Genomic DNA, 13,519 nt, shown 5'->3' with positions numbered 1-13,519 from the left:
CTCTATCTCTTTTGTCAACCACTTGTAGTTTTCTCAATACAAGAATTTTAGCTCCTTGGTTAAGTTTATTACTAAGTATCTTAATTTTTTGTGGCAATGGTAAATGACATTGCTGGTCTAGTTTCTCTTTCTCAGAATTCATTATTGATGTATAAAAATACCATTGATTTTTTGGTGTTAATTTTGTATCATGCTATATTGCCAAATTCATTTATTATATCTAGTAGATTTTTGGTGGAGTCTTTGGGATTATGTCATCTGTAAATAATGACAATTTTACTTCCTCCTTTCCAATTCGGTGCCTTTTATTTTTTCTCTTGTCTGATCAATGTGACTAGGACTTCCATTACTATATTGAATAAGAGTGGTAAAAACCAACATCCTTGTCTTGTTCCTGTTCTTAGGGGAAATGCTGTTACATTTTTCCCATTGGTTGTAGGTTTTTCATATATGGTCTTTATTATATTGAAGTATGATCCCTCTATTCTCACTCTGCTGAGAGTTTTTATCAAAAAATGGGTATTGAATTTTGTTAAGTGCTTTGTGTCTATTGATATGATCATGTGATTTTTGTCTTTCAATTTGTTTCTGTGAATTATCACGCTTATTGATTTGTGAATATTGTACCAGCTTTGCATCCAGGGAACAAATATCACTTGGTCATGATGTGTGATCTCTTTAACATATTGGGGGATCTGATTTGCTAATATTTTATAGAGGGTTTTAGTATCCATGTATTTTTATCAAGGGTACTAGTCTGTAATTCTCATTCTTTGTAGTGTCTTTATATGGTTTTGGAATTAGGATAATGCTTACCTCATAAAGAACAGCTTGGGTGTGTTCCTCCCTCTTTGATTTTTTGGAATAGTTTGAGGAGTATAGGTGATAGTTCTTTAAATGTTTGGTAAAACTCCCCTGTGAAGATATCTGATCCAGGGCTTTTGTTTGCTGGGAGTTTTTATTTTTTATTTTTATTACTGCAACTATTTTCTCATTTGTTACTGGCTTATTCATGCTTTCTGATTCTTCCTGATTCCGTTTTGGGAGATTGTGTTTTTCTAGGAATTTGTCCATTTCCTTATTCATAGTGTTTTCTTATAATCCTTTGTATTTCTGTGGTGTCAGTTGATACCTCTCCACTTTCATTTCTGATGTTATTTATTTGGGGTCATTCTTTATCTTTCTTGATGAGTCTGGCTAACAGTTCATCATTTTTATTTATCTATTCAAAGAACAAGCTCTTGGTTTCACCAAGTCCTAATCATGGTTGGAGGAGGTATGTGTAGACAGAGCTCCTCCCATGAGGAACCAATCCCCACAGGACATTCTCCTCATTGTGAGCCCACCTTTGAGTGACATGGGCCACCTGGATCAGCTCTTGGTTTTGATACCTGAATGTCTACTTCCTGGATCAGCGTGTCTCCAAAATGCTGCCCCTAGTGAGGTAATAAATCCATCCCTGCCCCAACCTCTTACAATTCAGATATCCTGAAGCCATAGAAATATCCCTGTGTGTGGGGTTCTCATGTCTCATTGAGTTGGGTAAATGCTCTGATAGAGAAGGATATCCATAGTCACCTCAGCAATCGTGTCCAACTTTCAGTTTGGATTGCTTGTATGAAGGGAGGAAGCCCCAGGCTTCAGAGGAAATCCCTGCCCAGCTCCCTTGGCACCTGCTCCTGGGGCAGCAGCCATTGCTCCTGGGCCCTGAGCTTCCCCTGCTGCTCAGCACTGGCTCTTTTGGGGAGCATCCTGTCTGGGCTCACAGGGCATTGACTTCTCAGTGTCTCTTGTCCAGTGGTGAAGGCTGTGCCCTGATGTCTGATTGCTACATCAGGGACACCGTGTGGTTTTGACATCTCTGGACAGAGTGAACTGGCCTTACTGAGCCCCAATGGCTCTGCAAGGAGACCCAAACCAGGGCTTTATGAGGGCAGCTGGAGCCCTTCCCTGGAGCTGCCAGATGCATAAACACAGCCCACCGTCCCCTCATCCAGAAGCTCCTGGGGGTTCTTGGGCCTCTTATGTCCTCAGGTTCCTCTCCTTAAAGGCCCCATCTACACATCCCAGTGTGTTGCCAATTCTCACTGCACTTCTATTTGATAAATTACACACACACACACACACACACACACACACACACACACACACTGATGATTTTCTTTGCTATGAAATACACACTTGCCTCTCTTCCCTGTACATAGCACATGAGCACATGGGAAGGGAACACATGTGGATTCTGGGTCTGGGTGTGAATTTCTCTGGAAGCCAATCAAATGCACCCATGATAAAAACAGAGACTTTGAAGAGTAGGCACTCGTGTGTCCATGTTCTTGCAGGTCCTGCACATGCAGATGCAGGTGGAAAAGGTCAGGCTTGCTCCAGGGATAGTCTGAGGTGAGGCTGGGTCACCCTTTGACTTCAGGGGTGCATTACTGTTAGTGCCCTGGGCCTGCAGGTGACCATGCAGGGGCTACCATTGTCTCAGTACAGCTCCAGGGAACAGGCCTCACTGGGGAGCACCTGCCTCCCAGGAGCACAGCCCAGGCAAGACAGCAGAGACAGGCTCGCACTCTGTCCCTCCTCTCTAATCACTTCTCCTAGCAGAGCAGCCCCTCCCACAGGGAGCAGCTCAGGAAGGTCTCCCAGGTCCTGGATCAGAGAGGCTCTGAGACACTGGACTCATCTTCTCCCAGAGGGACACGGGCACTGACTCTGGACCAGCAGGCGCTCTGACATGGATGTGGACTCGGACCTGCTCCTGGTCACAAAGAGTCATTCTGGGACCTGTCCTCCCAGCATCTACCTGAGACCCTGGGAGGAAGGGAATCTGGAGGCTGACTATCTGGGAAGGAGACTGTGAGCTCATGATGGGCTAAAACTACAGAAGGAGGGAGGATCAAGGTGCAGAGCAGTTGTATCTTTTTAAAAATCATTTAACTGATATTTACCTAATAATGAGATATCAGAAGAAAGGGCTTTTGAACCCCCCTGAAGAGACCTGATCATGTGTTTTAACAATAAAGGCCATCATGAAACTTCAATTATTCCCTGAGTTCACACCTTACAGCTCACGGAGCAATTCAAAATTCACACCTTGGAGAACCGCCCCAGGGCAGGACGTGTAACTCAGGATGCTCAGAACCCTCTAGAACCTGCAATTCTGGAAGCAGAAGCTGACCCCTGACCTTCTGTACAAGGGGAGGATCAGACAGTGGAAACTTCACTCAGTGTGAGAACCAGACCCCACTCTCACTCCTGCTTTGTGCCTATTGACTTGCTGATCATCATTGGTTGCTGTCCACTCTGAATGCATGAGTCCCTCCCTTTTCCTTATTATTGCAATTGTTAGGTGGACACAGGAGTCTGACCTCAGCTTTGGTACTGACGTCTGGCAGCTTTCAAGCCTTGCCCTCCCTCATCCACTTCTGCCCACATCTGGAAACGCAGGTGAGGAAGCCTGGCGGTCCGTCCTCTGCCCCTGGAGGGGGTCCATTCACTCCAGCCCCTGCCCAGCACAGGACCACCATCATTTCTCACTCCCTGACATAGCTCACCCAGAGCCAGTCCCCCTCCCGGCTTCCTAAGGCCATTGGACCTGCTGGAGAGGTCTCCCTGCCTCCTGAGTCCAAGGTTATGTCAGAGCTCCTGGTCATCTCATCCCCTGGTGTGTGGTCATCCTCAGACTCAGCCTCTGAAGCTGCTGTGGGCGGGACCCTGCTGTCCTTGAACAGGGCCTGTTGCCATCATCTCTGCGTGCAGGGGGCTGGACAATGGCCACCCCGCAGCCTCTCTTCTCCATCAGGACTGACCAGCTCCTTGCTGCTGAGCTGTCTGTGCCCCGAACATGACTCTGGAGAAGGTCCTGGAGAAAATTTCAGTTGAATAGGAAACCCAGCCTCCAACAGGATCCAGGGCTGAACTTGCTCCTCCTCCGGCTCCTGGTTTGGATGCTCTGATCTGTGGGTCCTCAGCGCCCCCTGGTGTCTAGAGCTCCCCCTGCAGCCCAACCCTACTCCTCCCCTAAGGGAGTTTGTGTCAGGGCTCACACTGATTTCCCCTCACTGTGTGTCTCTTGCACAGTAATACACGGCTGTGTCCTCAGTTCTCAGGCTGTTCATTTGCAGATACAGTGTGTTCTTGGCGTTGTCTCTGGAGACGGTGAGCCGACCCTTCACAGACTCTGCATAGTATGTGGTACCACCAGTACTACTAACACCAGTGACCCACTCCAGCCCCTTCCCTGGAACCTGGTGGACCCAGTTCATGCCATAGCTACTGAAGGTGAAACCAGAGGCTTCACAGAAGAGTCTCAGAGACGCCCCAGGTTGTACCAAGCCTCCTCCAGACTCCACCAGCTGGACTTCACAGTGGACATCTGCAAACACAAAGATGTCCTAGTCAGGAAACTCTCACACGATCACTGTTTCTCTCACTCATGCCCACTCACATACTCAGTGTTTCTTGTTCTCCATAAATTACCTCTCAAAATAGCAACAAGGAAAACCCAGCTGAGCCCCAACCCCATGGTGAGTGGTCTGTGTTCAGTCCTGATCAGGGAATGGAAACAACTGGGAATCCAGGCTGGGCTCCTGTCCCAGAGCCGCAGGGCCAGAGCTGGGCTGGTTTTTATAAGCAGAGGAGTTCTATTTGAATGTCTTCCTACTATGTAGGGAGCTCTGGGGTTGGAGACCTACAGGGAGAGCAATACCTCTTTGCAGGTGAAAGTGTCCTGAGGGAGAATCATGTCATGAAGACATTTCAATAGCTAAATACAGAATCTTAAGGTGGTTTGGGAATGTCCATGGGACCACATCTGGTGACATTGAGCCCTGCTTCTGGACTGAGCCTTCTCCACTGGCCTCCAGTGCTCTCCTGAACCAACTCCAGGGCAGAGCAGAACCTGCCCCGTGAGGGTGCAGAACCCTGGTATGAGATGAGAGCATGGATGAGTGTCTGTGCTCTGGTGTTACCCCCCTCTTCAGGGCTTGATTCCCGTGTGGTCTCATAGTCCTCACTAGCATGGTGAAGGTCGTGCCTCACCTGGGAGGTGGTCCCCCATCACCTGAGGGGAGTCAAGTTCCCCCAGGTCTGTCACATGCACTTGAGGTCTGTGTTGGGCTCAGGACCACTTTTGTGACCCCCACAGCCCCTGTCTGTCAACTCTGTTTTCATGGGCCTGAGACCCTCTTCATCCCTGATGTGCATGGACATCTCCATGTGGGTGTTAGGAGGTCAGCGGTAACTGTCATGGCTGCAGCTGACCCTACGGTCAGATGTGGCATCTGTCATCGTCCTCCATGTTCACCTGGACCCACTAAGTCTGTCCAATGCTCTAGCTGGTAGACTGCTGTGTGTGGCTGTTTGTTGGGAAGACCCAGGTTCAGAGCCCCCAGGGGCCATGTCCCTGCATCACCTGACTTTCATCAGGCATTTGAATGACACAATTTTCCTGCTCATGTTGAATCCAATAGAGACCAGAGAAGACCCTGCTCGGGCCAGACTGACCCTCTCTGTGCCTGTTGGGAGCTGCCACCATATCCCCAAAGTAACAGCAGTCACATGTCCCCACCTTCACAGAAACACTTTCTTCTGGTTTATCAATTTTGTTTATCCTTTCAAATAACCAGCTCTTGGTTTTAAGTGATTTTTATATTGCTTTTTTTAGTATCTACTTCTACTTACTCTGTGCTTTTCTTGTTGTTCTCTTTCTAGTTCTTTAAGTTGTTGGGTTAAATTGTTTATTGCTGATTTTTCTTTTCTTTCTTTTTTTTTTTTGGGGGGGGGGTGTTGTTTGTTTGTTTGTTTTTAGGTATGTCTATAGTGCTATGAAGTTCCCTCTCAGGACTGCTTTTGCTGTGTCCCAGAGATTTTGGATTGTTGTGCGTTCATTTTCATTCGTTTCCAGGATTTTTTTTCTTTCTTTCTTGATGTCGTTGGTAACCCATTCATTATTTAATAACATGATATTTAGCCTCAATGTGTTTGAATGTTTTGGGGTGTTTTTACTATAGTTGATTTCTAATTTTATTCCACAGTGATCTGAGAAGATGCTTGCTATGATTTCATTCTTCTTGAACTTGTAGAGACTTGTTTTGTGTCCTAACATGTGGTCTGTCTTTGTGACTGCTCCATGTGCATTTGAGAAGAATGCATATTCTGCTGCATTGGGGTGAAATGTTCTATAAATGTCAATTAAATCCATGTGATCCAGTGTGTAATTTAGAGTCTTGGTCTCCTTGTCTGTAAGATCTAGCGAGTGAAGTGAGTGGGGTGTTAATGCCCCCTACTATGACTGTATTGTTGTTGATCTCTCCATTAAAGTCTTCTACACGTTTTTGGTTTTTTTAAATGTATTTAGGTGCTTCTATTTTGGGTTCACATATGTTTACCAGGGTTATATCCTCTTGTTGGATCAATCCCTTTAGTACTATGTAGTGGGCTTTGTTGTTTCTTGTAGGGCCTTCATTTTGAAGTCTATTTAGTCAGATGTGAGTATTGCTACTCCACCTTTTTTTTCTATTCCATTTGCATGGAAAAAAATTTCCATCCCTTCACTCTCATCCTGTGTGTGTCTTTTGTTTTGAGATGGGTCTCTTGTAGACAGAATATAGTTGGGTCATGTTTTTGTATTCATTCAGCTACCCTATGCCTTTTGATTGGAGCATTTAATCCATTTACATTTAGGGTTATTATTGAGAGGTGCTTATTTATTGCCATTATAATACTGTATGGCAAGGTTTCTCCTTCTGGGTCTTGTTCTCATTAGCACAAACCCTTTAGCATTTCTTGTAATGCTGGTTTGGTGGTGATGTATTTGTCTGGGAAGCTCTTTATTTGACCCTTTATTTTGAATGATAGCCTTGTTGGATATAGTAATATTGGTTTCAGATCCTTTCTTTCCATTACCTTGGGTACTGCATGCCATTCCCTTATGGCCAGTAGAATTTCTGATGAGAAATCAGGTGTCAGCCTTATGGGAGCTCCTTTGTAGGTAACAGTTTTCTTTTATCTTGCTGCCTTTAAGGTTCTCTCTTTGTCGTTTAATTATGATGTGTCTGGGCATGGGCCTGTTTGGGTTCTTCTTGTTTGGGGTTCTCTGTGCCTCCTGAACTTGTGTAACTTTTTCCTTTACCAGGTTAGTTAAGTTTTTTGTCATTATTTCTTCAAACACATTCTCTATGTCTTTCTCCCTTTCTGCCTCTTCTGGAACACCTGCTATTCTAATATTATTACATTTCACATTGTCCCACAGCTCCCTTAAGCTGTCCTCCTGTTTTATAATTTTTTTTTCTTTTTGATTCTCTGATTAGTGATATTTTCAACTCTGTGTTATAATTCACTGATCTGATCCTCAGCTTCCCCTAATCTGCTGTGTATTCCTTCCAATGTGTTCTTTATTTGTGTTATATCATTCTTTATCTCAGACTGTTATTTTTTTCATGTTCTTTTTTCATAGTTACTGTATCTTTTTTCATGCTGTTGAGAATTTTTACCATCATTACTCTGTTTCAGGTAAATTTATTATCTCTGTGTCATTTATCTCTTATTCTGGAGGATTCACTTTTTCTTTTATTGGGAGTTGTTTCTTTGTCTCCTCTTTTTTTGCTGTATGTTTGGGTTTAAGAGTATGTATTAGGTAGATCCTCTACATTTTCAATCTCTAGTTCAGGACAATGTACTAGATATAATGCAGGTTTTTTCAATAAGCAGTGTTACACATATGTTGATATATATGCAATTTGATATGTATGCTATTTCGTTGTATTGACAGCAAGCTTCAAAACTTCATATGTCAAATTTGCTGAAGGTGTTAACATCATAGATATTTTTATGCTTAAAAATGTTGAATTTCATGCCAAAAAATAGCATTTGTGGGAAGTTTCAATTCATTACTTTATTTTGAAGAAAAGTGCTGCTGAAAGTTATTGTATACTTTGGGAAGGTTATGGTGGACATGCTCCATCTCAAGATACTTGTGAACACTGTTTTCAACACTTTAAAAGTGATGATTTCTTTGTGAAAGACAAAGATCGCCCAGGTCAATGGAAAAAGTTTGAAGACCAACAATTACAAGTGTTATTGGATGAAGATGTGTGTCAAACTCAAAAACAACTTGCAGAAATATTAAATGTTGTTCAGCAAACAATTTCTGATTATTTACAAGCAATGGGAAAGATTTTAAAGGAAGGAAAATGGGTTCCACATCAATTGAACGAAAGGCAAATGGAAAACGAAAAAGTCATCAGTAAAATGTTGTAACAATGGGACGAAAGAAAGTCTTGTTTGCATTGAGTTGTGACTGGCGATGAAAAGTGGATTTATTTTGAGAATCCCAAATGCACAAAATCATTGGTTGATCCAGGTCAACCATCAACATTGACTGCAAGGCCAAATCACTCCAGAAAGAAGACAATGCTCTGCGTTTGGTCTGATCAGGGAGGTGTGGTATATTATGAACTTCTAAAACCAGGTGAAACCATCAATACTGATGGCTACCAACAACAAATACAGACAGTTCTCAAGTTACTTCAGACTTGACATATGTCGTTTCATGGTTACGTTGCCATCTTCCATTTATTTATATATAAAAAAAAAAGTTCCTTCATTCTGACATATGTATATATATGTTTTATGTTTTTTATTATTTACTGTATTTGCCACAAGTAAAGGTCAGGAATTGTTATCTTTCTTTCTTTCTTTCTCTTTCTTTCTTTCTTTCTTTCTTTCTTTCTTTCTTTTTTTCTTTCTTCTTTCTTTCTTTCTTTTTTTTTATTGTTTCACTTCATTACTGCTGTATATGTGCTCCATGTGAGTGACATAGGTGCTTATGTAGGTGGGTTTCAACTTACAACAAAAATCATGTTATGTTGCACCATAGGAACCGATGTCTGACATGACACGAGGACCTACTGTATCAATTTGAACCACCCTTTGATCATAAAACGATGCAAATGGGCCAAAAGACATGGAAAAGTAATTTTGCTTCATGATAACGCACCATCACACACTTCAAAAGCACTTAAAGACACATTAAAATATCTTGCCTGGGCAGTATTAACCCACTCACCATATTCACCAGACCTTGCTGCTACAGATTACCACTTTTTCTGATAGATGGCACCAGCACTTTCTGAGCAGCACTTCAAATCATATGAAGAAGTAGAAAATTGGGTCTCGGAATGGTTTGTCTCAAAACAAGAAAAGTTCTATTGGGTCGGTATCCACAAATTACCTGAAAGATGGGGGAAATGTGTAGCTAGTGATGGACATTACTTTGAATAAAGCACTTTTGATGTTTCTCTTGAAATTATCGTGTATTCTTTGATTACAAAATCCACATTAGTATACGGTACACCTGGCAAAGACTGTTTCTGACTAATTAGATCAGGCAAAGACTCATAGCCTCCAGAGACTGCCTCTGTCTACAGACTGAAAGGATTTTGACTTGAATTGCCCCCCACCCCCCAGGCAATCAACTTCAGGTATGGCAAGAGTTGTTTTTGTTTTTGTTTTTGAGCAGGGAGAGGCAGTTGCTTCTGCCTGGAGGCTGATTTTTATTTTTAATCTCTTAAGTGGCTTCATGTGTTTTCCAATAGGGTGTATCAACTGTCTTCCCCCGAGGCAAGGCAAATGTCTATGTGGGAAAGATGTCCAAAGATGTCCTCCTCTGTGTGAGGGAATGACTGAGCACTGAAAACTTGGGTATCTGCCTTCTGAGCTCTATCCCCTGAGTACCCAGTCTAGACTTCTGCTCTCACAGCTCCGGTCCACTTCACCCTCCCTCTGTTGGAGTACAAGATGTGTGGCTCTACAGTGAATTTTGTGCATTGGCCCTTTAAGAGGGTACCTGGATTTTCAACTGTTACTTCCTGGCAGAAAGCACCCCGCTTGTTTTCATAGCCAGATGTTATGTGGGTACCCTCCTCAGTTTCAGTGCTCTCTGCTAGGAGGCTCAGCTTGGGTATTAGACCCCAGAGTTCTCAGTGGAAACCCCCCACACATGAGATATCTCTTGGGGACTTCAGTTGCTATCTGTGGGTGCCCAGCCAGCACTTTCTTGACTTCACCTTCCTACCAATCGCTATGCAGTTTCCAATTTTGGTCCAATTTCGGGTATCAGAGTTCTCTCCAGTGAGTTTTCTATTGATTATTCTTCCAAATCTGTTTATATGATGGTATATGTTATCCTTCATTCTGTGGACAAGGGTAGCACATTTACTGATTTAAAAACATTGAACTACCTTGCGTTCTTGCTCAGTATCCCACTGGATCATGGTAAATGATCCTTTCAATGTGGTGTTAAAGTCCATCATATATTATTCAGGTTTTTTGCATTTGTGCTTATCAGGGATATTGGCCTGTAATTTTTGTGTGTCCTTACTTAACTTTGGTATCAGTATAATGGTCACCTCATTAAATCTCTTTAGAAGTGTTGCCTCATTTCATTCTTGGAAGAATTCAGGAAGGATTGATTAAAAAGTTATGAATTCTTCTTTGAGTTTTTGGTGGAATTCTCCTTGATTCCATTTGTTTGTTGGCTTTTATTTGTTAGAAGGTTTTCACTACTATATCAATTTTTTTTTCAAAATCTTAGCAATCTAGCCAATTTGGAATCTGGTTCCTAATTTGAGACCCTACTAAGTGGACTGAGAAATAAACTGTTGCTCTTCATAGGGTGTGGTCAGTTGAAATAATAGTTGATTTCATACCATATGTTAATTTCATATGCCATCCAATAGAATGAAATAAAACAATGTTATCTTGTATAGAATTCATAAAGTGCCTTTGTCCTGAGAATGTTCCTCCCTTACCACATCTCCATGGAGCACACAGAACAGGTCTCAGCCACTGCATTCTGAAATCTACCATAGTTTGTGCTGAAGACATAGCTGTGCATGACTCCCAGACCATGGCTGAGCTCTGATGTGACACCAAGACATGACCATCACTGAGAGACATAGGTGTCATCTGTCAGAAACATGGGGCTCAAGAAATCTCCAGTGGACTTCCTGGGCCTTCTTGAAGTGCAGGGAGGTTAACCAAGTTCCACATTTCATGGACACACTTTGATTGTGTGCTGATGGTTTCTGCAGGCTAATGAACCCCTCTGCATTTTTCTTCCTCCATAAATAATACACGCATGTTTGCATGTGAGAATTTTTCTAATAGAGTAAAACTACAAGCAATCCGTGGTAGTCACTGCACCATGGGTCTATAGAGACTCTTGGAGAAACTGTTATAGTGAGAGGAAGGCAAGGACCTTCAGAGAAATCAACCATAAACACCACCTGCAACTGCTCTTGTGGCTTTAATTCAGAATAGGTGGGTCTTGAGCCCACCCTGCAGCCCAGCGCTCATGTCTCCCTTAAGGAGATTTGAGGCTCACACTGATTTCCCATCACTGTGTCTCTCCCACGGTAATACCCTGCCATATCCTCAGCTTTCAAGCTGTTCAGTTGCAGAAACAGTGTGTTCTCAGTGTTGTCTCTGGAGATGGTGTAGTGGCCCCTCATGGGAGTCTGCATAGTATTTCTGACTTCCATCACTACATATAACTACCACCTACTCCAGCCCCTTCCATGGAGCCTCTTAGACCCAGTGCATCCAGTGGTTATTGAAGGTGAAAACAGAGGCTGCACAAGAAAGTCTCAGAGACCCCCCAGGCTTCACCAAGACTCCCCACCTCCCAGACTCTGCCAGCTGCACCTCAAACTGGAAACCTGCAAACATAAAGACATCCTGGTCAGGAAACTCTCACACATCCATGTTTCTCTCACTCATGTCTACTCACATAATCAGTGTCTCTTGTTCTCCATATATTATCTCTCAAAAGAGCCACAAGGAAAACCCAGCTGATCGCAAACCCCATGGTGGGTTGTCTGTTTTCAGTCCTGATCAGGGAATCAAAATACCTGAGGATCCAAAGGCTGAGCTCCTGTCCCAGAGCTGCAGGGTCGGGTCTGAGCTGGATTTTATGAGATCAGGGAGCTCTATTTGCATGTCCTCCTACTATATAGGCAGCTCTGGGGTTAGACGCTGATATAAAGGACATGGCCTCAGAGTGTGATATGTCCAAGGATGCATGCCTGTTAAAATAAATCCCCACATCTGAGTCTGTGCCTTCTGCATTGGATCCAGCTGCTCTAAGAGACTTGTACAAATATTCCAGAGATAATTGTCATAAAATGAAAACGTGAAGGATTGAAAATGAGAGATGCTTTTGACAGAAACCAGTAATGACAATCAAGAGAAATTAATTATCAAATCTGAGATGTATTAAAAGTACAGGAGATTCATGTTCATGAGATGGAAGTTTCATCTGACACTATTTCTTCTACAAAGTGATCAGAGGATAACCTAAGAACAGAGTGTACCTAGAGCCAGTTGGCCAAGTGTTGGGGGAGAGTGGAGCATCTGTGTGTGTCCCTAGGAACCAGCAGCATGAACTGTAGAAACAAAGACAGAGCTCCCAGGTTCTATTCCTTCAGGGGAGTTTGGTGCTGAATGTGTAGCAGCTGCACTGCCTCCTTTGTAGTGTTTATTCTCTAGATTTTGTTATATATCCAGTTTCCTACATTGGGATATAGAAGAATCTCTGTCATGACCGGTTGTGTTTAGATGAAGATATCGGTAATGATTTAGAAATATTTAAGTTTAGGTTATCAAAATCTTGTTATTGGAAAGCTGATGTATGCATATGATCCTTGGGACCACTGGCCCATGTCCCCACATGATGGAGGTCACATGACTTGGGACCACATTGGGAGGAAAGCTACCTGGGAACATGAATGGGGGATGAACCAAAATCAAGGGCACACACGTCCAGGGTTCTTGTTTCATTAGTTAGTGATGTCCTCGTTGTGTAGCCAGTCCAAGTTTTCTTTTCTTACTTTCTTCTGAAACAGGCCCACATATTTCCTAGATACGTGAAGGTACTCTGTTGAGAGGGTGAAAGAGCACAAGTTATTTGTGTGTTGGTTTCATATCTTACATCTTTCCTGAATTCTAGTTCTATTAGCTTCTCATCTGGTTTTTAGGGTTTTATATATACAAGATTATGTCATGTCTTGCATACAGATAAGGAGAAATATTTAACTTGTTTCCCTCTGATATGGACATTTTAAATTTATTTTTGACTAGTTATTCTGACATGGACTTCTAGTTTTGATGAATAGAAGTAGTCACAGGGGAGCCCTTGTCTTGGTCCTGATGTAAGAAGAAAAGCTTTGAAATTTTCTCTGTGTAGCATGATGTCACTTGTTGGCTTCTCAAATGTGGCCTTTAATATATTGAGGCCCATCACTTCTACACCCAATCTGCTAAGAATTTTAATTCTGAAGTGTTTTTCCAATTTTAAAGACTTTATTCTATACCTATTTATATGGTGGTATACTTTATCCTTCATTCTTTTGATGAGGTGTATCACAGTTACTGGTTTACATATGTTCAACCATCCTTTCATGCTAGGACAGTATCAACTTGATTGTGGTAAATGATCCTTTCAGGGTGCTGTTAA

General features: G+C 42.7%; 1 gene segment (V, D, J or C); it reads right to left on the bottom strand.

The window, feature by feature from the left end:
- Positions 1-4,061: 4,061 nt before the first annotated feature.
- On the bottom strand, positions 4,062-4,528 carry LOC118660984. The segment is given in 2 exon segments: positions 4,062-4,378; positions 4,483-4,528. Coding segments are annotated over 2 exon segments (363 nt in total).
- Positions 4,529-13,519: the final 8,991 nt, after the last annotated feature.

This window comes from Myotis myotis, unplaced genomic scaffold (assembly GCF_014108235.1).
Source record: "Myotis myotis isolate mMyoMyo1 unplaced genomic scaffold, mMyoMyo1.p scaffold_m19_p_75, whole genome shotgun sequence".
In the NCBI taxonomy this organism is placed as follows: Eukaryota; Metazoa; Chordata; class Mammalia; order Chiroptera; family Vespertilionidae; genus Myotis; species Myotis myotis.
This window is presented reverse-complemented; position numbering and strand designations above follow the sequence as displayed.